This window comes from Leucopleurus acutus, assembly GCF_964270905.1.
Source record: "Leucopleurus acutus genome assembly, chromosome: 10".
Lineage (NCBI taxonomy): Eukaryota > Metazoa > Chordata > Mammalia > Artiodactyla > Delphinidae > Leucopleurus > Leucopleurus acutus.
In genome coordinates, this window is record NC_139153.1 from 54981581 (window position 1) to 55008409 (window position 26829).

The following is a 26829-nucleotide window of genomic DNA, read 5'->3' on the forward strand; positions in this document are numbered from 1 at the left end:
TGCAGACACACTATCCAGTTTCAAGTGTGAATACTGGAGGTTTTCAAAAAATATGTGTGGTAGAATTTTTTTTGGTAACAATGTCTATGATGCCCCTCTCTGTATCCAAGCCTTTTGGTAGTGAATTCCTACATTAACTCTGGGCTTGGTCACATGACTTGCGTTTGACCTATGGGACAATAGCAAATGAGTCATAAACAGAATTCAAAAAATGCTGGTCATTTGGGCATCCTCTCTTGCTGTTCTCTGAATTCTGAGACTTCCATGGGAATAAGCCTGCTAGAGGGTCAGCAATACATGGCTCATTGGTGTCCATCACTCAACCATCAGACAACTAACACCCAGAAGCAGAACTGTGAAGATGCCCAGGAGCTATGCCCAGATGCTCAAGCAAGTCCAGTCAATATCAGAAGAACCATTCACCTGAGGTCAGCCCAAATCCTAACCCACAGAATAATGAACTAAATATATGTTTGTCACTAAGTTAGGGATGGTCTGTACTGCAGCAAAAGATAGCAGATGCCACATAAGAGAATAATGTCCAGATGGCTGACCTGGAGGGAAAGAGTTTAGTATGGCTTGAACTTACTTAGACTGTTGGTAAGAATATGCGGATGCATGCTCGTTGGATGTGTCCACTGCTATCTGCTGCTGCTGACCACTTGTGTCCTGGGATGAAGGTGCCACTGTCTGGGGAGAGGTATCAGCAACAACACCCTATGGAGGCAATAAGAACACAAAAGTCTTATTGGCTTTAGCAAAAGGGCTTCTTGCAGACGGACTGTAGGGCATACCCATCTTCCATATGGCTTGAGTAGAGCTGCACTCAGCTATATAAAGCCACAGCAAGAACCCAAAGAAAAACCACAGAGCACATTTGGATAAGGGCTGAGGAATTTACCTCAATGTGTCACCAAGAAGCCTTGCCATCAGAAGACCCTGTAGCAGTCAAATGATGAGGAAAGCATTTTGCCCATAGTTAGAACTTTTAAATCATGGTTGCATACAGCCACACTAAATAATGATTCCTTAATCAAAAAATTCATGCAGAATTCCTATAAAAACGTGTATATTTGAGCATTTTCCTGGGAATAAAGTAGTCTACCCTGTCTCTATGATCTGTCAAAACAACGGACTTTGACCTTCATAAAAATCTACATCCAAGTTTGGAATTCTTTTAAAGGACACTGTTAGCAGTGTCTCCCTTAAGCAATTTGATTTGTTCTATTTATTTATTTTCATTTTCCTTGATGTGAACTGGAATTCATTTAGAAGTTTCAGAAAAAGAAAGAAAGAAACAAGCATCCTTAATTTTGATTCGCTCCTCCCCTTACCATTTGAATGGCTTTTGCCAGCAAAAATGGATTTCTTGAATTGGTCACCATTCAGAATATGTCTGGTTCCGAGAGAGGTTTGGTAGTTAGTAGTCCTAAGGAGGGAATCTATCTGAATACATTCTCCTGGTTTTACTTATATTATAGCCTTGGGCTTCTGCAGGGATATAGGTTTTTGGTCAACTCCCTATCCCTAATAAAAGCTCCCTGAAATTGTTCCTCAGAATCTGAAAATTCTCCCTTTATGAATTCAATCTTTTTTTTTTTCCTAATATACTATTTGATGTTATGCATTTTGATGAACCTCCCACCACACTGATTTGTGTGGATACTGGTGAATTTTCAATGTGTGTTTTTACATAGAAAATGAATCAGTGCCTGCCTTTATAAGCACAAATTCAAGGCAATATATCAGGGTATACTTATATAATTCTTAGTGAAATATTTCTTTTTAAATCCCAGATTTAACTATAATTAGACTGTTCCCACTAAGCAACACTGTCAAATGTGTCTCCTTATTTTATAGTCCTCAAATAGCTCAGATTCTGTAGATAAGCACACACATTTGGTCCAGAGATAGAGAAATGTGGATATGTGGCAGAGATTTATGCTTAAAGTCACCTACAATGTCTAGATTCATAATTTTCTTATGGCCTAGATGGGTTTTGATAGCTAAATATAGCAAAGAACATACATTTTAATCACATATTCTTGAAATTCTGAAAAGCCAATTAAAACTTCTTTAATACTGAAACATTCCTTGGGGACCATAGGTCTGGTCCTCCAAGAATTGGACCTCCTTGGTTTCCTAAGTGACAGGACACTGTCCTCTTAAATGTCTGTGCTTCCCAAACCCTGGTACGAGCAAATATTTGTCACACACTAAAAACAAGCAAACAAACAAACATTTCAAAAGATCTAATTTGGTCTGTAAAGATCTCACCCAATCTCTGTGGCTCCAGAGGTTGGAAGAGTCATGGTGGTCTCCCACAATGAGTGGTACCAACATGAGTTGGTTGGCCAACTCATGGAGTAGCAATGGCATGAACTCCAGAGGAGTCCCAACTGATGGATGAAATGCACTGTGACCATAATGGCAAAGGCACATCAGGAGAAGGGGAAGGGGGGGCAAAAAACAATAATGGTTAGAACCAGAGAGAAGTATACACCTCTAAGTGTCTTACCACCATCCACATAGTCCTATGCCCCACTCCTTTCCTATGTATCTTGCTGGCTCTGTCCAGTAAAATAATGTGTAGAGGAAATGGATTCAGCCCAATGAAAAGAGAGGAGGAAGGGACAAAGCTTCCAGTAAGGAAAATATGACTTTATCTTTCACAGTATCCATAGCAATATGAGTGGTAGAGGTTTTTCTCTCTTGTCTGTAGGATGCCACAGTCCTGTCAAGGTTCATTGGCAAGAGCAGTGGTTCTTCATCTTTGGTACACATTAGAATCACCTAGCATCTTTTAAAAATCCTGGTATCCAGTCCACACCCTAGACCCCATCAGACTCTCTGGCAATAGGACCTAGGCATCACAAGTTTTTAAAGTATTAAGTTTTCAAATAATTTTGATATGCAGAAAAGTTTGACAACCAGTTCTCTAATCCAGTCCCTCTCAACTTTTAATGTGCACCTTGATCCTTAAGGGATCTTGTTAAAATGCAAACTCTGATTCAGTAAATCTGGGTGAGGTCTGAAAATATGCATTGCTAACAGGCTCTCAGGTGATACTGATAATGCTGGTCTAGGGACCACTACTGGAGAAACAAGGCATCAGAGAACTAGCTCATTCAAATAGCTGCACATGTTTGCCTTCCTCTTTCTGAGTGTTTGTGGCTAACATTTGATGAGGTAGTTATTTGATCTCTGATCTTTTCTCTAAACATAAAAATGGCACTTCTCTCAGACCTGGATACCAAATTTTGCTTATGTCATATGCAAAGCAAAACATAGGTATGTTCAAGTAAAGTACATACTTTCACAGAGTGAGTTTGCAACTTCAAATTTTCAAGTAGCACAAAAATCACAAATAAGGATTTGGGGGGTTATGGTGGACCCCAGTGCATGTGGCTGAGATTTATCTGCCCTAACCTTGTTCTGTAAGAAGAGACAGACTTACTTCAATGGAAACAGCTGTCGGAGGCACAGGCGTGTACTGGGGAATGTAGGTCCCTTGCATAGGAGCGGCGGCAGTCATATACTAGAGGGAATCAAAGAAAAATGCAGGTGAACTTGAGCGTGCAACCAGTGAGAAAAGTGATATCACATAAGACTGCTTTCGATGTGTGGCCCCCCACCAATGCATGATGAAACTTAAACTTTATTTTGACCAAAAATATTGCAGTTCCTATCAGCATAGAATAGTCATCGCTTACTGATTCAGTACCAACAGCAGCCCACCTCCCCGATGTCAGTAAAAGTTAATTCACCCCATCCCCTCACTTTGTCCTTTTGAATATTCTACATCAGCTCCCAAACATTTCACTTTCACATCTAAAACACAAATGCCAGGAGGGCAGGGATGACGTCTGTTTTTTCCTCCATTTTATTGCTAGCACATAGTAGGCTCTCAACAGATTATTTGTTGAATGAATGAATCATTATATTGTGAATAATAATTTCTTTTCTAACTAACGTAAAAGAGAGGAATAATGTAAGAAATACTTATCTAGCAACAATCAGAATAGGTAAATGTTATCATTTTTGTCATTTGATCACTTTTTTATATATGAAGGAAATAGAGTGTTCCAGGTAATGTTGAAGTTGCTTTTCTTCCTTCCCCCTATTCCATGTTCATTTCACTGTATTTCCTTTTCCACTCCTTTAATTCTCCAAATTTTCTTCATCCAGATGAACAATACAACAGTCCGATCATTCTTCACTACATTGTAGTAGTCAGTAAAATATGTGTTGGGGATAACATGTATTTTGGCAACGAAAAACGGAAGCCCCAGAAAAATTATATGCCCACCACCATAAGCAAAAAGCATGACCCATATTCCTATTTGTAATACACATACCCCCTGAAAAGTCAAAGTTCTGCTCTTTGAGAATGGAATCTTCTATGAAATCAACTGTATTTCTGAGTTTCTAAACTTGAACATCACAAAATTTCAGAACCAGAACCATCTAATGAAAACAAGGTTTCTCAATACACAAAGCGTTAGAGGAACACTTTTTATGGAAAACTACAAGCCCATGATTCTTTATTCTTCTGAATTTGCTGAGTTCATGTATTAAGGCCATGCATAAATAGGCAAAACCTAAATTACAATGTTGTGCATTGATCGGTACTTTCAGTATCCAAGAGGCATGATAATTCTGAATCGAGGGAAATATCTGAATGGAGATTGGTTCATCAGATGTTGTTGTTGTTTACTATTCATAGAGAAATATAGCAATAAAGCAACTCTGGGATAAGTGCTTCTCCATCCTAAACTAAGCACTGTCTTACTACATCTATTTGCTAAAAACAGAGACAGCCTTAGTGAAACAACACTAAATCAAACAAACCAAACCGCTGCCTGTAATCCATGTGTTACTGCTGATAACAACTGTGTGCAATTCCTATGTGTACAAAAACAGCCTTGTAATGTGTACCAAGGGCAGTTGTTTGCAAGGATTGGGGGTATTACTAACTTAGCTTCATAGTTGAAAATTAGCAGAGGTTTCTGTGCCCCATCCTCTGTGTTCCCAGAGTGTTCATCACTCTTCTATTAAAATTGTCCAGACTCTCATCTCTCTAAAGGCATGGACCAAGTGTTACATGTCTCTGCATCTTCCAACACTCCACACAATGCCTGGCACCTGGTAAATAATTGTTCAATGGCTGAATAAAAGGACACAAGAAGAAAGCCTTCCATTTCCAATTACAAATCTTGTATGCCTCTTAGCTGTCAATAATTCTGAGTTCTCTATAGATATCAATTTCCCCACCCCTATAAAGTGTTTGTATAACCTTTAAACAAATACTTTAGCCCCCTCTGCTCATGATTACCCTGTGTCCTTAAGCAGACAATGATTATTCAGGTATCCAACTGCTATCAATTTTTCAAATAAGTACAGAACTCTGGAGTCACATTTCAGCAAATATTATTTCATATCTAGTACCCATGGCAGGTGTCTGCTTTGCCAACAAAATTGCTCTAGAAAGCATATTGGAGATAACAGTTTCTTGGCCATTTCAGACAGGTCATATAGGTTTTAAACATCCCTTAATTTAGTATTCCCTACAATGTATTTTTAAAAATGTTAGCTCAACTGAGAAAAAAGCTTTCTGTGTTCCAGAGCAATGCTGCACAATGTATCCTCTTTGCTATAGAGATAGAATTTTAAAACTCTGAGAAATCAGGTTTTACAGAAGCCTATTTAAAGGAGATTTTAAATCAGTGTTTCTAAAACTGTTTTTGGTAGCACCTACTGATTTTGCTTAAAACTAGTACTCTCAAGAATATACTTTGAAAAAGGTTTCTTTAATTGAATATCAAAAATCCTAGTAGATCTGTAGCAAGTGGGAATGTGTCTTCACCAACAGAGTTAATGCTCTTGTGGCTCACGTTCTCCCCTTTGGTCATGGTTTTTCAAGATGTATAATACACCAGTAAAAGGATGCTCCGTCACTGATCTGAGTATTTTCTATTCCTGAGTTAGTAATTTCAAACTTTGCAATTGTCATCAGTGAGTGTGCGTGTCCTTCCTCGACATAAGACAATGTCACTGGACATGGCTCGACCCACCCCTGCTCCATGGTCTGCATCGCTAAGGAGACCTTTCTGTGAACTAGATTTAGGGACGTGGGCTGGGGCCACACATAGCACCGTTCACGACTTCTCATGAGAATCCACCTCAGTTTTAGACCTCCCTTGTCAAACTAGAGTTCTCAAGCAGTGTAGTTAATGAAAAGCATTTTGTGTCATTCTTAGCTAAGCTTCTTGAAATGACTCTGAGTTATTCAAAACCCCATCTGTGTTCTGTTCAGTAAAATCAGTAAATCTTCATACCTTCTGTGGCATTCAATGAAGTTGTGAAAGTGGCCCAAACTGAACTGCTTATAGCATAAATTCAGAGTTATCTCTTCAGAACAATGCTGTGAGTTAGGCAATATGGCTCACCCATTTTACAGACTGAGAAACTGAGATATACTGGAATAACTCCAGTTCTGTTGACACAAGATTCAGTCTACTTCAGTACCCTTGAAATAAAATAACTAAGGTCCTAAGAGCTTTTATGATCATTACCATGCAAAATAATATCAACTTTTAAAAAAATAATAGACTTTAATAATTGGAGTTTCAATTAAATATAGGATAATAATGCCTTGGTTTAAACATTTTATTGTCATTTAATTTCCATAGATTTTAAAATTTTCACTATATACTCAGAATACCTCATTTTCTTCTGGAAAGGCTACCCCTTGTGTTTAACTTATTTTATAATTTAACTTTATGCTACTCTTCAGAACTAATGGAGATTTTACAGTATAAATGAGATCAGCTCAGTTCAATGTGTTGTGTATGTGTATTTTTTAATAAAAAAAAAAAACGCCCTTCTGGCTGCTCTTCTTTTTTTTTTTTTTTTTTTTTGGTGTCACAGAAAATCTAATAGAGCTGGAGAATGTTGTTTCAAAATCAGGGATAGGCTTATTTTAAACAAGTCAATGCTATGGTGTTTTATACCCCGTAAGGTTATTATCTCTCGATAAACGTTTGCAATGAAACTTTTCTGTGGTAGACATATATTTTCTAGGGTAAAGCCTCAAGAAGTGACAGCCTTGTAAAATAACGCACAAGAACTTACAGGAAATGGCTACAGCTATGTGTAAGATCAACTCTCAGCTTTAGGTAATTGGTGACAAATAACTCTGAACTTTCTCTAAGCATACAGTATGATTTCCTTAAGAGCAAAGATAAACTACAGTCAGACTTAATAATGCAGGCTGTACAAACATGGTTTAGATCTCAGTGCCTAAGACTGCTTTCTTTTCATCCAGCTAATAAATGACAAAAACCTAAAGAAGGACCTGTGATATAAAAAAAATCTGCCCTTTGAGTTGATAAATTTCTGTGAATTACTTATTAAAAGCAAAACAAGAATGGATTTCTATCCTTTAAGCTAATTTATTTTACTGGTTTTTCTCAAAAGCTAGAAAATGTCTTCCATAATTCTTTCATGAGTACACATTATTTTGCATTGTGGGGGGATATAATGGCTGATGGGACCCATATTACAATAAGATGATGTAGATAAAATGGATAAATCCGTATAATATTTCCCCGTTGGTGGCAACTTAGTTTTGATATTCATGGATAAGTTTTCTTTTTTGGTAAACAATTCAATGATTTTTACATATTCTGAAAGCACTGGATTTTCACATAGAAGTATGTAGGAGACGCAGATAGCCATTTTCAAACCCACAGAATAAATTCCAGACTCCATCACTTCTTCCAAGAAGTCTAGACACTGCATCACCAAGACAGTTACATGAAGAGAGAAAAAAAAATGGTGAAGTTGGAGAGGAATTGTGTTTTTGTCTATTTAATTTAGAACAAACTGTTTCTGTTACTGTGGACTCATTGATTATTTCTGAAGAAACAGAAAGTGAAAACTCCAAATTTTTAGTTCCTGATTTACTTTCTCTTCCCCCACCAAAGCAAAACAAATAAAAAACGTTTTATATATTTCCCTTGAGCAAACTTTTCCTTTTATTTATCTGTAGAGCAAAGGAGTGGCAAGGAAATCCCCACATTTCAATTCTTGGAATTTCGTAAAATAAAATAATTGATCAAACTTGTTCATTTGGAGTTATTGTTATACTACGTAGGTTTTAAATTGGTGCGTCTAGTCCTTGATATATCATTCAAAAATCGGTTTAACAAATTTCAGCAAGAGTAGTTGTCCAGGTCCTGTCAAACCCAGAAAGTCACTGAGAAGGATATAGGAAAGGAAGTTGAGCAGAGGAAGCAGAAATTGTGCTGGATGATGCTAATAGCATGCAGTGTGGATTACTATGAGTTCCATCTAATACAAAGTTTCCTTTCATAAAGGAAGCTTGTGGGTATAGGGAACAACCTGAATTATGATTCATCAGTATCTGGTAAGCGGCTCAGGAGGAGGCCACAGAGTTACCTTAGGTAGAGGTATTCTGGGGTTTTGAGGATTCTATTTCTTGGATTTGCAAAATTCTGTCATCTCAGAGCTAGGGAGAGGTTGGTGTACTTGGGGTGGCAAATTAGTATCATTTCACATGTTTACATTGGCTAAGTAGTAACAGCTGCCTGGAGTATAATTCCAAGAATGCCTTCTAAGTCTCCATGTCACTCAGTGGATGAGAGACCATCCATAGAGAAGAATAGAGCTGAAGAGGGTCTCGTTGAAAGGAAAGAGTGCCCCCACTAGGGCACTAGGGCTGAACATCTACTTGGACCTCTACTGCTCAGTTCTTCCTATATTCTTCCACTCCTGCCAATGAAATGTTGGAGAGTAAGTGGATACCCCCATAATAGTAATAGTGTAGGCTTTCATAATGTTTTATGTTAGTGCTAATTTATGGCCTATTTACTTTTTAAGGTACTAATGCAGAAATAACAAAGTAGACATCTATGAGTGATGAAATAATTATCCCTAAAGTGTAGGTAGATGTGAATATAGATAGCAGCATAGACTTCACCTACTAGAGTAAAAGCACCTGAAAAGGGAAGAAGACCAGTTAGTAGGCTTGATAGAAAGGGGAGCCCAGAATTTTTAGGAGTATGTAGCCTACGTTATCCTATACAGCTCACCAGAATAGTGCTAAACATAGCTCAGAGAGGTGTGCATTAAACTGTTAAACAAAAAATACAGATTGTCGTCATTATATTCGGGGTTGAGGCCTATTTGTTGCTGCCATACAGCAAAGAGAGGAACAAAGAAGAATCTTGGGGGTTGATCTTAGACTGGAAATTTACAAAACCTCACCCACTGCAATATAGGGAGAAGTTGTCATTCCCACAGGATCACAGTCTATGGAATCCTTCAACTGTGCAGAAAAAGCAATTTTCATGAATGTATGGGAAAAAACCAAAGCCCATTAAGTTTGAGCATGTGCACAGATCACATGGTAGCAATAAAAATAAAACATAATACTATGGAAATTTAGCTGATTAAGAATCTATTTCAGGGCTTCCCTGGTAGTGCAGTGGTTAAGAATCTGCCTACCAATGCAAGGGACACAGGTTCGTGCCCTGGCCCGGGAAGATCCCACATGCCGCGGAGCAACTAAGCCCGTGTGCCACAACTACTGAGCCTGAGCTCTAGAGCCCGCAAGCCACAACTACTGAGCACACGTGCCACAACTACTGAAGCCTACACACCTAGAGCCCGTGCTCTGCAGCAAGAGAAGCCACGACAATGAGAAGCCCGTGCACCGCAACAAAGAGTAGCCCCCACTCACCGCAACTAGAGAAAGCCCGCACACAGCAATGAAGACCCAACACAGCCAATAAGTAAATAATAATAATAAAAAAAAGGAACTATGTCTTAAAATTTGAGCTTGAAACAACTCCATATAGATATCATGAATTCCTTCCTACCCTCTCCTCAATTTTTCTGTGATGGGTAACATGAAATACAGAGAAAGATAAGAGAGATTCCATGAACCACAAAGACCACTCAGGAGATAAAAGTAAGTCAGATAAAACTAGGAATTAGAATGGAGGCAACTATGAAAGCATATTCACAGTGGAGTAGCAGGAATTAAAGACTCCTTGGGCTTAGTAGAGAGGGGAGGTAAGTAGAAAAGATAGTAAAAGAATATTATGAGTAAAATTATGTCAATACATTTGACAACTTAGATAAAATACACAAATTTGCTGAATAGCAAAATTTAGTAAAATGGATGCAAAAAGAGATAAAAAATCTGTATAGGGCTTCCCTGGTGGCGCAGTGGTTGAGAGCCCGCCTGCCGATGCAAGGGACATGGGTTCGTGCCCCGGTCCGGGAAGATCCCACATGCTGTGGAGTGGCTAGGCCCGTGAGCCATGGCCGCTGAGCCTGCGCGTCTGGAGCCTGTGCTCCGCAACAGGAGAGGCCACGACAGTGAGAGGCCCGCGTACCGCAAAAAAAAAAAAAAAAAAAAAGAAAAAAAATCTGCATAGTCTATATTTACTAAAAAAATTAAATTCAGAATCCAAAACCTTCCCAAAATAAAATCTTCAGCTTCAACTGGCTTCTCTGGTGAATTTTCCAAACATTTAAGGAGTAAATAATAGCAATCTTGTATACATTCTTCCAGAGAGTACTAAAGAAGGAACACTTCTCAACTCATCTTATGAAGTAGCATATTCTTTATATCAAAATTTGAAAGGGACATTACGAGAAGCGAAAACTACAAAAACTACAGCCCAATGTCTTTCATGAATATTTATAAAAGCTTCCTAAATAGTGTAGGAAATAAAATTTATCAACTCAGTGAGAGATATATATATATAAAATATTATATATAAATATATCATAATATATATATATATAATGTTTAAGTAGAATTTATTTCAGGATTGCAAGGTAGGTTTAATATTTGAAAGTCAATCAACATAATTCACCATAAAGAAAATTATATGATCATTGTAATGACTTAAAATATCTTTTACAAAATCTAACATCTGCATATGAGGAAATGTCTTGGCACACTAGGAGTAGATGGAAACTAGGAATAGAAGTCTGTAAACAAAAAATTTACAGCTAACCTCACAGTTAATGGTGACACACTGAATGCTTTCTATTTGAATTTTGGAATAAGATAAAGATGTTCAGTATCATCTCTTCTAACATTGTTTAGAGATTCTAGACAGTGCACTAAGACAAGAAAAAGAAATGGAAGGCATAAAGAGAAAAGATCACCAGAAGTGAGAAATTAAGGAAACTGAGAGGTGACAGTGCTCTACTGTAAAATTCCAATAATTAGCAACATTCAGTAAAACTGTATTGAGCCCCTAGTATGTACCAAATACTAAGAAAACATAAACTACAGTCTTAAAGCATGGGTTAGGCAATAGGACCTGATAGAGCCCAGAAAAAACAGATTTCATTACCAACCCACTGGATGTCCTGGATAGTTCCTTTCTCCTTTATTATCTGACATATATAAAGCTATTTAATTTTATATATTATTCATTATTGCCAATTTTACATTTACCACAGTATCCAGGAACAGATTAAGTTGGTCTACTGTATTATTACTTTCTTGTTAGTCTTCCCTTGTTGTATTTAAATTTCCTGTCTGTTTATACCATCCTTTTTGTTTCTTAACATTCTCTATTATTTTTGCTTATTATTATTGCAAAGAATTAAGAGTCTCTGTAAAGTAATGACCTCTTCAAATGAGAGAGGCTGTTGAGGTCAAATCAACATTTACTTAAATCTGCCTCTAAATCTGCAAGCTTCAAGAAGAAAAAATCACTTTAACAAATGACCTGACTGACCTATTACCTGGATAGCACTTTCAGAAACTTACATGAACACACAGGCCAACAACTAACACCCTCAGCCTCTCAAGGCTCGCTTGATCTTTCCTCTAGGAAACGGAGTTTTCTTCTCCGTTTTGGAAATGAAAGAATGGAGGGATTTTGTCAAGAAGATAGACAAGTCCTCAATGTGCCTCAAAGCTTTGTTGTTTTCTACTTAAGTCTGTGACTAAAGCATTAAATTGGGCTAGGTGAGGACACTTCAGACAAACTGCAAAAGCACTCATTCAGGCTGACATACACACAGTAAATTCCATTTCCACACAAAAGATTTCCTCTCAAGCATCTTAGACCCACTCTTCATAAATTCTAGCCATTCCAGTGAACTAGAGTAGACAATGAAAGTCAACAAGAGGAAATGTTGAGGGTGCCCTTTAAATTGTCCTTTAAAACAAAGTTCAGTCTCTACAAGAGTCAACAAACATATAGTTTTTGTGTGCGTTTGGTTTTGAGTCAAGAGACTTTCAGGTGTGGAACCTGACCTACTCGACTAGATAGAATATTCACATTAGAGATTGATCTAAGATGGGTGGGGAACAAGTGAAAGTAAGAAGGAAGTGGGGAGAAGCAGGGAAGATGGGGTAATGTTCTAAATAAGGAGGAAAAAAAATATAAAGCAACAACAAGTTGAAAACTGCAAAAGTAGAGCATAAAGCTATTTGAGAGAAGTAATTCTAGGAACTGTACATATTTAGTGGGAAAAAAAACCAGATTGGAACAATATTACCCTATCCATGTGAGCATATATATAACTTTGGCAACACAAAAGCATAATAGAGGAGTTTCTGCTGAGCTACAGATATTACCATTCTTGCCTCCAAGGATGTGTTCAAAGTAAAGAGTTAAGGGCAAGGGATAGGAGGACCAGCAGGAAAGAGACCTTCTGGTACCAGAGTCCAGATTCCACTTTTTGCCACAAAAATTGAAGAAAAACTTGTTTGATAACAGCTGTCAAACAATGGATAGACAAAGGACATCATCTTGGGGTAAATTTCAACCCACTCCCATTGAGGTCTTAAGAATCACCGTGAACTGCACCATCTCACATATGTTCAGCTTTACCTCAGTCCACCTGCTCGCAGTTTACTTGAGTTGTTTAGCATGATGGTTAAGAAAACTCTCAATTTGTAGCTATAAATCTCTTAGTGCGTTGTAAAATGGAGTCAAATATTCATACTCGAAAGCTTTTTTTTTGAGACATATTAGTCAAATAATGCATACAAGGTTCTTAGCATAGAGCTGGGTATATACTAACAACCTAATAGATAGGAACAGTCATTACTATTGGTTTTATTGATTGATTGATTGATTGATTGATTGATTGCGGTACACGGGCCTCTCACTGTTGTGGCCTCTCCCGTTGCGGAGCACAGGCTCCGGACGCGCAGGCTCAGTGGCCACGGCTCACGGGCCCAGCCGCTCTGCGGCATGTGGGATCTTCCCAGACTGGGGCACGAACCCGTGTCCCCTGCATCGGCAGGCAGACTCTCAACCACTGTGCCACCAGGGAAGCCCCTGGTTTTATTTTTATTGATTTTATTATTATGACAAGATGGAAATGTCATTATCTTCATAGTTTGGCAGGATCAGAAATCAGCTTAGGCAGGAAATGTTCATTTCTTTCTCTTGGAAATTACATTGATAAGATACTTGGTATCAACAGAGGCTCCTAAGGCATGGGTGACAGACACTTAACGTACATGAAGAGACAGTTATAAATGGAGGGAACTTGTGTTTCTGAGAAAGAGGGAGAGGGAGGAAGCCTGGAGGAGCTAGAGGAAAGTGGGAGGAGAGAGGTGGCCAGGAGCACGTGGAGGGGAAGGGCTGGCGGAATCCCATGGTGGGGCAGGGGGGCGCTGAAGGGCATTTTAAGCACAGGGATGAATCTTTATATTCAGTCTGAAATTGCTTACATGTCCATTACATGTCCATTACTGAACATGACTCAAGCCTTCCCTAATGTTATTCTGAGTAGGATTTTGGGGGGAAAACTGGAAAGAGGGTGAATTTTACATCTGAATCAGTGTGGAGTAGACAGAGCAGACACAGGTGACTATATGGTCTCAAAAATGTAAATACATAATTCAGAAAGCCTTGGACTTCTAAAGGGCATGGAATTGGGGGTTCCAGACAATCTTATCTGGTTTCATAGTATTTCAGGATCCAGTGACATCTGGGTTACATTCTTAAACAGAGAAAATAGACTTGGATACAGTTGACTCAAAAAGACTGAAAAGTTGCCCCAAATCTTAGTATTTTCTATCTACTGGAGAAATAAATAAAGCGTTGGATCATTGAGAGAACCATCTAAGAAGCAGTTCCAAAAAGAAATAAAAGCAATGGTTATTAAAAAATATAAACAGGAAGACTAGAAGTGCACTTTTTAGGGTGGTGGTATAGAAGAAGTTAGGCAGTAAAGGTCAAACAGAAAGAAAAATCAGTATAGATACAGACTATTCTTAATTTCATTTCCGTATTTTCCTTGGCCTGGTCCTACCATCTGACCTTGATTTCTATATCCCAGGAGACGTTAGCTTCTGTTTAGGGCCTGGGAACACTCCTTCACAAACTCACAGGCTACTATGGACACTGTTTTCCTAGAATGTTAACTATAGATTTTTCTGGAGTTTAGGTCCTGTTTTTCTTTCTCATGACCAAGGCACTGTGTTTCCCACATTTCATTAAAAAATATTTATGAAAGCCAACTATGTTTAAGATGTTATGAGTCTTATTTCTCCAAAGAAGACATACAGATTAGGCACATGAAAAGATGCTCAACATTGCTAATTGTTAGGGAAATGAAAATCAAAACTACAGTGAGGTACCACCTCACACCAGTCAGAATGGCCATCATTAAAAAGTGTACAAATAGTAAATGCTGGAGAGGGTGTGGAGAAAAGGGAACCCTCCTACACTGTTGGTGGGAATGTAAGTTGGTGCAGCCACTGTGGAAAACAGTGAGGAGGTTCCTCAGAAAACTAAAAATAGAATTACCATATGATCCAACAATCCCACTCCTGGGCATATATCTGCACAAAACTATAATTCAAAAAGATACATGCACACATATGTTCGTAGCAGCACTATTTACAATAGCCAGGACATGGAAACAACCTAATGTCCACCAACAGATGAATGGATAAAGAAGATGTGGTATGTATATACAATGGAAAGAAGGAAATAATGCCATTTGCAGTAACATGGATGCAACTAGAGATTAGCATACAAAGTAAAGTCAGAAAGAGAAAGACAAATACCATATGATATCACTTATATGTGGAATCTAAAATATGACACAAGTGAACCTATCTATGAAACAGAAACAGACACACAGACATAGAGAACAGACTTGTGGTTGCCAAGGGCGGGGGTGGGGGGCGTTGGGAGAGGAATGGAGTGGGAGGTTGGGGTTAGCAGAGCCCTACTGTATGGCACAGAGAACTATCAGTATGTTCAATATCCTATGATAAACTGCAATGGGAAAGAATATTTAAAAAAAAGGAATGGGGCTTCCCTGGTGGCACAATGGTTGGGAGTCCGCCTGCCCATGCAGGGGTATGCGGGTTTGGGCCCTGGTCCGGGGGCATCCCACATGCCGCAGAGTGGCTGGGCCTGTGAGGCACAACTGCTGAGCCCACGCACCTGGAGCCCGTACTCCAGAGCAGGACAGGCCACTGGGATGAGAAGCCCGTGCACCACAACCGAGAGTGGCCCCCGCTCACCGCAACTAGAGGGGACCTGTGTGCAGCAGCAAAGACCCAACACAGCCAAAAATAAATAAATAAATAAATAAATAAATAAATAAATTTATTTATTTAAAAAAAAAGGGAATGTAATAAAAAGGTGTTATGAGGGCTTCCCTGGTGGCACAGTGGTTGAGAGTCCTCCTGCCGATGCAGGGGACGCGGGTTCGTGCCCCGGTCCAGGAGGATCCCACGTGCCACGGAGCGGCTGGGCCCGTGAGCCATGGCCGCTGAGCCTGCGCATCCGGAGCCTGTGGTCCGCAACGGGAGAGGCCACAACAGTGAGAGGCCCGCGTACCGCAAAAAAAAAAAAAGGTGTTATGAGTCTTATAGTGGCAGATATAAACCAATCTCCTCCTTGATGAATTTCAGGCACTCTTATAGAAAATAAAAATACATGGGTTTTAATTTACTAACAAATATCCTTAATTCTTATCTAAAGGATATTTATAAAACAAGAAAAGAAACTAAAAAAAGGGATCAATGACTAAACCGTGACCCTAGATCAAAAGTGAAAAATCCAAGTCTATAGTAAGTGTGGATTCTAGACAGCAGGGCAGGAAGAATGATAAGAGGGCAGGTACAGTGACCAGTTATTTTCAACCACTCAAAATCCATTTTCCCTTCCCAATGTAACCTGTATTTCCTTTGGAAATTCTTATGCCCACCCCCTTCCCCAATCACATAATTAGAATGTGACTGACTCCACAGCTAGTATACCCTGATCCCCTGTCCAGAAATGGATGAAAATAACCCTCGCAGAACCAATGAAACTAGAGAAGATGTTTATTAGAAATTCTGGGAGAGGAAAATATTCTTTTGTATGTGTAGAAACTTCTAGAAATTACCTTTTCTCTTCCTTTGGCATGTAAGTGTGAGCATGTAAGGGCATCATTGCTACCTTGACAATGACGGGGAGGAACGGGTAGGCTGGGTTCATCAGACGTGAGGCTGTGAAGATGATACACAGCTTAGTAGAAAGAAAACAGGTCTTTAGAGATATCATTTGAGCCAGTTCTCTCTATGGCTTTTCAGGTACATGAATCAATACATTCATTTTTAAATTAAATCTTTTTGAGCTGAGTGTTTAATTATTCCTTGTGGTTGAGGAGGTCATATGAATTTGAAAGGGGAAATTAGGCAAATGAGAAAATGAGTTTAAAAAATACACAACATCATCAGCTCTGATAGAACTGCCCAGAACAGCAGGTCAGGGGTAGCACAGGCCTCTGTTACCTTGCCCACTAGGCATTTGGTCCTCTTATTCTGTCAATAAAACTCAACTGCTTACAGAGCCTTCTCTGACATTTGAGAGTTGGCTCTGCCTTTCAAATGTTTATCCGAATCCAATTGGCCTAATTACTTTAAATATTTTTCATTACTATTTACAGCATCTCAAGAACTTTTCCTAATTAGGAGACACTAATTAGCAGAATTTTTTGAGATTTCTGAGGAAACTCATATGGAGAATGCCCACCATCATTCTGCAACAGCCCTGCAACTAAAATGGAAACAATCTACCACAGTGCCTAAAATTCCACCCTGGAAGTAAATGTTAACTCAGTCAGAAACTGGTTATTTTACCATATAACTGGCCCTCAAGAAGGAGCTGGGAGAATCCTGAGAAAAAGACTGAGGCTAGTTTTGATGAAGGGAAGAAGAAACTATAGGATTAGAGTTGATGGGACAGGCCCCAGGGGTATAAAGTTCTGAGGTTTTTAGAAAAGCCTAAGAGAAGAGAATATCAAATGGAGTGTAGGGATCTGGAATAGTCCCAAACTATCGCTTTATTTGTATTGACCCTGAATGGGCCACCAAGTACTAGATCTCAGGTATCCTGGCATATTTCTGCTATCCTATCACTCCATTTTCTTACCTGATTGGATTTCCCAAACTTTTCCAGTGTTTACTACATGTGGGATCTCTCCAGGTACCATTCATCGAACTTGTTTGTTCTGTGGATTTGGGGGAGATTGACTTTCCTCAACTAAATCTTGTTTACTGCCTGTGACCCAAGTATCCTGTTTCTATCAGACACCTTGTGTAAATTCTGAACTTGTATGCTAACCTCAGTAAGTTACTTTAAATACAAATACCTCATGAGGGTGAAACAAATCTGGATATCTGCAGGTTTTTAGTGAGCATTGCAAGAAAAGACTTTGCACTGGATTTCTTTTATTCAGTATCTTCCAAATAATATTCCATGGAAGGCTCTTTCAAGGAATTTTTTACAGCTGTTCCACAGTCTTGTTTACTGAGTCAAAAAATTTGAAAAATGAAGGAATAAACCAAGCTAAGCAGGTATTTTCATTTTTCTTGCGGATGAGGTTTCCTTTCTCTCTTTTTCCTCCTTCCTTCTTTATATCCACTGTTTTTTTCCCCTGAAGTACTTCTCCATCTTTAGTTTGCAAATATTTACTGTGAACCTACAAGCATCTCTAAGAAGACAAATGCAGTTTGTTATACTTCCCAAAAGTGCTGGACCTCAGCACTTTTAATTTTTTAAATACAGTAACATCTCATGAGATGGAGATGCAGTCTCTAGGACCCTGGTTCTCAACTTTGGCTTTACATTGGAATCATCTGAGCCATTTGAAGAAAATGCTGATGCCTGGGGCCCACCTACAGAGAACCTGATTTAATTGGCCTGGAGTGTGGCCTGGGCATTAATATTTGATGCTCACCTGGTAATTCCAATATGCTACAAAATTTAAATCTGCTACCCTAAGGGCTGTTTGGAAAATTATGCTGAAATATGTTCCCCAAGGAAATCTATAATTCACATAAATGATCAAAAGATTAATTAAGTATAAGTGATAGATTTATGTTACATACTCTGAACTTCTATCATTCTTCCTTGGAGGATCTTGCATTAAGAAAAGGAAAATAAAACAGAAAAATATATATATCCCCAAAGGAACTGAAAACAATTGTGAAAGGTGCTGGGAGGTAAGTAAATATATGCCCAATAAAATTTCTTCCCAATTCTACCCAGAATTCTGCAGGCACTGGCAAAGGGTTGGGGGCAGGGTGAAGAGGAGGCGAGAAAAGTACAACTGTCCTCATTAGCCATAAGTCACAGTGAGTCTGTAGACAACCAAGGTCAACTTGGGTGTGAAATTAGGGGCTCAGTTGAAAGCTTTGTTTCTAGTTTTATGTATCTTAGAAATACAAACAGTGAATAATCAGGATTAGATGCTGCCAGTTACAAAAAGAGCTTTAATATCCAAGTATGGAGTAATCCTCTTAGCTGTATTTCATACCAGTGGAAAATAAAAAAGACCAGTTTAGTTACTGTCCTAATTACTAGAGGCTCAAAGGAATGTGCTGGGGAAGAAGATGCTTGTTGACAATATATGAGTCCTTCCCTGGACTCATGGGCTGCCATGAGTTCTTTAAAAGGACCAAGACTCTTATTATAATATATTTGTCCTTGGTCCTTTTAAAAATGGAGTGAAAACTCTTGACATTAGGAAGACCTTCCTGAAGTATGAAGTATGAGTATGAATATAATAGAAAGGGGAAAAGAAGACCATAAGCACTTCACACCCAGGAATTACTGCTGTTATGTTTGTAAACAATGTTGGTTCCCTCCCCTCCACATTAAGACACAGGATTGAGCTCCCATTCTGGTTTGGGGTCTTAATAATCCTAAAAGTATCTCCTGGGAAATAACCGTGCCCTAGTGAATACATACACTACACCCATGTGCCAGTTCACACGGTTTCTTTGTCCCGCGAGTTCTTAAATATATCATTACAGGCCATGAACCCTGATAGTTTTGAGTGTAGAGCGTAAATTCAACTAGGGATTCATCTCTTTCTCCCCAAGGACCCGCTCTACTCAGATTCCAACCTAAGTCCAGTTCTGTTGGTCTTTAAAAACACATCAAGCAGAAGGAAGGAAATCATACAAGACAACAACAATATATGATGGAATTCTGGAAGGAAGGAAAAAGTTGGAATAATAGAGGATAATAAGCATTTCTACTTTTATTCTATCATAAATTTAATCCTCCGTTGTCTTAAGTGTTTTTTCCTTCCCCCATTCACACGCATGCCTGTGATTGGCTCCTTGGCTGGCAACTGTGGTTCTCAAACTTGATTGTGCCTCAGAACCACCTGGAGGGGCTGTTAAAGACCATAGTGCTGGGTCCATGGCGAGTTTTGGATTCAGTATGTCTGGTGTGGGGCCTGGGAATTGTATTTCTAAGATTCTCTCGTCTTCTCTTTCTGTCCCTGGGAGTGGATTGTGGTGCGGAAGAGATGATGAAGGTCACCCACTGCCCTTCCCCAGGCTTCAATGCATCGGTTGTATCACATGCTTCAATATTCATCTTTGTAACACATAACTTAGCAATTGTAGTAAAAGGCCCGTGAGGCTGACGTCCTTTGCTCTGGCTGAGTGGTTTCATTCCACTCTTCATGAGATTCCTAAGGAAAGGTATTTTAGGAACTGGACTGTATACACACGTGTGCACTTTAGCATCGTGTGGAATTAGCCCTTCCAATAAACTTGACGTCTAAGTGGCTTGGGTGATAAGTACGAATGTCAGGGGTGTAAACTTTAAAGCAAGCAGACACCTTATAAAGTATCAGCAAAGGGCAAAATAATTCAATTGAGTTTAGGGGATTAAAAAACCCTCAACTGTGGCCTGAACTAGCTGAGTTCAAGGCCATCAATCAAACAATTTTCTAAAGGAATGAAAATAACAGGGGGGTTTTACTACATGACTGTTAAAAGAATGATAATAATAATTAAAAAAAAACAAAATGGCTACATATTTTATATTTATATCCAGTTTTATAATGAAAAAAAATCAAGGGGAAAACATCTCTTTGAGAGTAAGAAATTCAGGAAGCTAAAATCCACAGACAGAAACAATCAAACAGAAAGGTTTTCAAAAGACGAACTGATTTTTTTTTCTTTATGAAACTGTTAATCTGCAAGAATTTTCAATGTCATTTAGAAAACAGTTAAATTCCTTATGGGCTGTCAGGACAAATTGGGACAAAACAAAATGAGAAAGAGGAAGGGGAGGAGAGCACAAACTTTCCTGCTAGATGAAAGGGTGCCTTGTTTGATCCTGGTTGAAAATCCTACTTAAGGGAAAACAGCCTTATGTCCACCGGCTGGCTGCCTTTTTTCAGTAAGCTCTCAATATAATAGTGCGTCACTAATGGATTGGGTATGGCGCTTTTCCATTTCATTAATGAAAAAAAGCTAAAGGCCGTTACTTGTCCTGATTACCATTCACAATGATGGTGGGGCACTTGGATGCACGTCTCCCAGAAAATCTGCAAAAGGCATGACACACGCCACTGAAGAATTGATTTAAGAAATGACACACACACACAAATGAGGCAAAAATGCTACGTCACTGAGACCAGTACGTTTGCAGTGGTGTCCATATGAGAGACCTGGACAATGAAAAGGGTATAAAAGTACTTTCAGAAGGTGACTGGGGAATCCATTATAATGATGTTGGTAAGATAAATAAATGTGATGACTATCTAGGGAAAACAATTAACAAAAATGAAACCTTCCAGATAAGTGGCAGTGATAAAGCATAGTTATAGTTCTAACAGACACATTGTAGATTTCCACCAATATTTTAAATTATTTCATATAAAGATCCTCTCAGTAATTCTGCTTTCTCCAAATCCTTTCACTTTTTCTCTAACTTCTTGGTAATTCAAAATCTGTTTTCCTCTTGCTATTTTCATCTTTTGAAGTTAAGGTTAGGATTATACACAATGTGTTTCTTGCCATTCAGCATTCTTACAAGTAGGTATTATTTATTCAATAAACAAATATTTGTTAAACACCTACCCCGATACTACTGGGTCACAGAGAAATAAGGTAAATAGAAGTAGTCCCTGCTCTAAAGGAGTTTACATTCTTGACTCTAGAGAGAAAGAAAGGTAATTTAGCAGAAAATGATGATTTAGTGCATTAAATTTTATGATGGAGATATTCCCAGGGATCTGAGGGAATAAGAAAAATGGGCAACTCTAGGACAAGACGGAAGGATGAGGGAGACTTCTAAGGAGAAGGAAACATCGAGACAAGCCCTGCAAAACCAGCTACAGATCCCTGCTGAGAAAGCATCAAGTTGAAGCTTGGAGGAAACAGCATTCTAGCCAGAGGGACTGCTCATAGCTACCATACTCTCACTTATATGAAGACCCTGGTGGCTTGGTCCATCCTGGGAGCTGAGAGGAGTGCCCTCTGCCTGGAGCACAGGAGGAGTAAGAGGTGAGTCTGCAGCAGCAGGCACCAGGCTCAGGAAGGGCTGTGTACATGGGCTAAGGACTGAGGCTGACGTTTGGAAGGTTGTGGAAGGACGGTCATATGTGTGGTAGAAAGATGGCTCTGGTGGCTATAGAGGGAATGGATGAGGGTGGGTGAAGACTTGGATCTGCAAAACCCATTAGATGGATGCTGCGCTAAGCCTGCAATGGATGACCGTTAATTACAGTAACTTTCTGGGGGAGAATGTCCAAACTTTTAGACCTTTTAGAGAAAATGCAGGCATCTGATGAGCTTAGTATTGTCTCCTCATTTTGTCTTCCACATTGATTTGGAGTGAAAGCCAGTGCTGAATTCTTTAATTGAGGGTGAGTCTTTATTTAAGGACTGTTTTAGACTCACAGACATAGAGAACAGACTTGTGGTTGCCAAGGGGAAAGGGGAGTGGGGGAAGGAAGGATTGGGAGCTTGGGACTAGCAGATGCAAACTAATGCATATAGAATGGATAAACAACAAGGTCCTACTGTATAGCACAGGGAACTATATTCAATACCCTGTGATAAACCATAATGGAAAAGAATATAAAGAATGTATATCTATGTATAACTGAATCACTTTGCTGTACAGCAGAGATTAATACAACACTGTAAATCAACTAGACTTCAATAAAAAATACTGTTTTATTTTCATCAAAAATTTGAGCTTTAGTGCCACCAGAAATAATAGGAACAGTACAGTCCTTGACCTCCAAACCTCCATGGACCTACAAACTAAAAATGGGGTAGACAGTGGTGAGGAATGTACAAGTATCTATACAACAGGGGCCCACAGAGGGCTTTGAGAGTTTTCCAAATAAAGTGAGATCACATCTGGCTGTGCAAATCAGAAAGAGATTGGTGGAAGAGATACATCGTTACTGATAGGTAAGATCTGACCAACAGAAACTGCAGGTGTGACGGGGAAGAAATCCCAGGTTGAAAGTCAGCAAGAGCAAGGCAAGAAAGAAAGTTCTCACAGCCAAACACATACTACAAATAATTATGACCAGTGAAAGAACAGAGTTATGGAGGCAGACAGTAGGAATGACAGTTGGTTAAAATAGCTTGAGGATTATACGGCGGCAAACTCAAACACAGGCTGCGGAGTCTTTAATTTTTGCGGTCTTTGTGTTGTGGCTTTTGACTGGGAAAATAATATATTAGGAGTCTCCCTTCGCAGAATTTAAGTATAGCTCACCTTGCTCTCCAAAAGGATTTTAGGCAGCTTCCAAACTTGTATAAAATGTTGTAGTACCAATAAGTGAGAAAAATGAGACAAAGGGAAAGAAAGTACAGCGAGGCTAATAAAATAAATGCCATTAAAATTTATCAGAGATAAAAAAAAATGGTTCTGAAGAACCTAGGGGCAGGACAGGGATAAAGACGCAGATGTAGAAAATGGACTTGAGGACACAGGGAGGGCGAAGGATAAGCTGGGAAGAAGTGAGAGAGTGGCATGGACATATACACACTACTAAATGTAAAATAGATAGCTAGTGGGAAGCAGCCACATAGCACCTGGAGATCAGCTCGGTGCTTTGTGTCCACCTAGATGGGTGGGATAGGGAGGGTGGGAGGGATTCGCAAGATGGGGGAGATATGGGGATATATGTATATGTATAGCTGATTCACTTTGTTATAAAGCAGAAACTAACACACCATTATAAAGCAATTATACTCCAATAAAGATGTTAAAAATTTATCAGAGTTATTTAGCAATAAATTACATGATTCCCTGTGTTCATTAGGTAAGAAAATAAACCAGATACATGGAAAAATAATTCCCAATATGGAGGCAAGAGAGATATTTCTCCCATAAGTCTGAAAGGAGCAGATACTATGTAATCTTAATGAACAACAGCTTTAAAGTAAGCAAGCAAGTTTCCAAGGGCTATTTATCATACATTCCTTCAAATGTAAGTGAATGGCATTATGCCAGTGCATACTTTAGGAAAAGCTATTTTTCAGGGGGTCAGTGGGACACAGTCATCCAAGTAAGACGGCTTTCGCAGGTTAATCCAGGGATATAATTTAGATGAACCAAGGAGAATGGATATACTGCACATTTTCCAAATGCTCCTCCCAAAATTTTATTTTCTCTTAGCCAAGGTTCTGAAAGGTAGGAATAGCAGTGACTTTGGAATGGTTATACTTCTTGACAAGGACTTGGAATGTAGCTTTCTTTGCTGCTGGTTACACATGGACCCCTATGTTTTAACCATCAGCCACATTTGGCATTGGATGGATCGTGTCAAATTAAGGAAGCTAAAAAGAATTTAAGAGAACCTACTCACTCCATATGAAATAAACCCCCTCTATTTGGAGGTTAAATTCTTCTCAGAAAAATTTTAGGTCTGTATATACACAGAGACATCATCACACTGTGGGTCTACAGTACGACATCTTCGTAGAACAATCTAGGTAAGCCATCCACAGCTTTGAGTAGTGAAGTAGTTCTAGTATATCCTGGGCAGGCAAGTTTGAGTCTTGCTATTAAAAAAATGACTTCAGATTCAGAGATCTAATCTGTACCCTCTTTCTGGCAATAATCATATGGTAGGGATAGTTACCTACTAAGGTACTCCCAATTGTTATATGAAGACCATATCCTTGCAAATAAAGTTTAAAAAATGTTAATGTCAAATTTTATTCATGTATTTGGGGGAAGGCTAAATAAGAAAGGGCCAGGTGTTGACACTAGGAAAACACTGCAATAATAAGATTAAAAGGTAACAAAGGTGCAACCTGGATGGAGGTAAGGGAATGCAATGGGAAGGACAGAGTAGAAGTATATTGTAGAAGTAGAATTTATAAGAAAAAGGAAGCTTGCATGTGGGTAGACTGAGCCAAAACGTCTCGGAGGTTTTGAGCACAATTGCCTGGAATAAAAATCACCTGTCAATGAATAAGAGCTTTTCTATCCTTTCTACTCCAAGCTCAGTTGAATATTAAATCATAAAGCTCTCACCCAGAAAGAAGAGCTATACTCCATACCACTGTCAAAGGCCATAACAATCCTAAACTCATAGCTACACTTTCCTTGCAAGATCTTGGCTTAGAGAAATAATATTTATAGAGGTTTGCTCAAACCCTAGGGAGGTCTGGAAAAGAAACTGGATTGGGAGGAAAGATTATGAGACAAATTGTGAACATGAAGTTTGAACTTCCACGGGGCTATCCAAGGGTGGGGGCACCTACAAGGTGGCTGGAAACACAGGTGTGGAACTCAAAACAGAGGCAGGATGAGCAATATAGATAAGGAGGTCATCTCTATGACAGCTAGAGCTGAGGAAGTAGATGGCTTCACTGAGGGAGAAAACAGAGAAAAGTAAAGTTCTCTGAGACCAGCACCCTGAGAAACATGAAAACAAGATAGAAAGGATCTACACATTTTTTTAAAGCAGAGTAAAGTCACCATTGGTTAAGTATATAATGAAGGAGACACATGTGTGTTAGAGAATAATCAATGCTGTAAACCAAAAGAAAAAAAAAGGTAAAAATAGATGAAATCAAGAATATAGGAGGAAGGGTTAACATTGACAAAGAGAGGGCCATGACCTGACAAACTATAGGAGGATAGGAAGAGAGGAGGAATGAAGAAACAGACATTTGAAGTAAAGAGAACACCTTTGTGGGAGATCAGATCAATTATGGTTTCCATCTTCTCATCAAGGAGGAGGTCGCCATTTTCTGAGAATAAAAAGCAGGGCTTGTGTTTGGCATTTGAGAAGAGCAAAAACTTTTAAACAGCCAAAGGAGCATAAATGTAAGTGAGGGTCTAGCTAGGCTTATAAAGAATCAATTTGTAGAGGACATAGAAACTTCCTTACTGGGTGGTTGTGACTACTATATGTATCAAATGGACCCACTTGAAGCCCTCAGCTCAGTGCCCTGGACATAGCATGTTCTGTGAGTACGTATATTCACCTTCGCATTCACAATACCTTCCATATACACTCAATGTATGTGATTAATAAACCACATTTGACCTACCCCACATTTGTGTTTACATTTGATCAAGGCCACTAAATGTTCAGTTATATTTTTGTCAGGCAACATGATAATTGCCCTTTAGATAAGGAAATAATTTATGGAAATCTTCCAAATTATCTTTAATTAGCGGGTAGCTATTAGCCAGGTCATAGTACTCGCAATTAAACTATTTTAAGATTATCAACAATTATCAGACAAGAACACACCATGAGTAGGGTAGATAAAAGACAGAGGGAAGGACATTTTGCAAACCTAAAAACAATGAAACACCTCCCTTTTCAGTCTAACGTGACTGCTGCATCTTTATCAATGAAGCTCTGCTTCGTTCCTCTCACCTACTAGACGATGCTTAAGAAGACGCCCAATCTTTCAAGCCTCCCACCACTTCCTGATAGCACCCCATGCAGAAAAGACCATCACGTAAGCTTTTACCAAAGTCACACTGCATGCTCAAATCCTACAATAAGACCCTCCAAATTTCCTCTTCTCAGATGTTCCACTGTTCACCTGATGTAACTTCTCCCTCGTTTCTGCAGGCTAGTAAACCTAACTTTGCTTGACTATAGTTGGTTCTTGGTCTTTGTTGGCTACTAGGTCTTACCCTTCCAAAACAAGCATCTCAAAAATCTCAATAACTATTTTTTTATTAACTCTGCATATTTAATTTACTAAAGTAACTGCTCAGTTATGAATGCAATGCCCATTCTCTGAATCTGGAGTCCTATGCTTTCCCAGATTTGATTCTCTTGGGCAGACGGCTGGACTCAGAGCAGGCACATAAAGTAATTAAATTTATGTCTTATAGAGACCCACAGTCCATTACTCTGAATCCAGCATGGTTTTGCTGCCAACAGAAATATGCCCATTGCATGTAAATTAAAGAGCATCATTGGTTTAAAGTCTTTTCAACTTTTTGTTTTCCATTTTTAAGGAAATTTGATTGGAAATGATTCTAGTTTTTATATGTC

General features: G+C 38.9%; 1 protein-coding gene across 1 annotated transcript in view; it reads right to left on the reverse strand.

The window, feature by feature from the left end:
* Positions 1-585: 585 nt before the first annotated feature.
* RBMS3 (RNA binding motif single stranded interacting protein 3) overlaps positions 586-26829 on the reverse strand; it is a gene marked incomplete at its 3' end in the record, with an annotated part of 695122 nt that continues 668878 nt past the window's right edge. Inside the window, exons 12-13 of the mRNA XM_082848397.1 lie at positions 3458-3538; positions 586-717 (exon numbers count right to left, since the gene is read on the reverse strand). Coding sequence (XP_082704523.1) covers positions 586-717; positions 3458-3538 — 213 coding nt within the window. The remainder of the gene's footprint in view (positions 718-3457; positions 3539-26829) is intronic.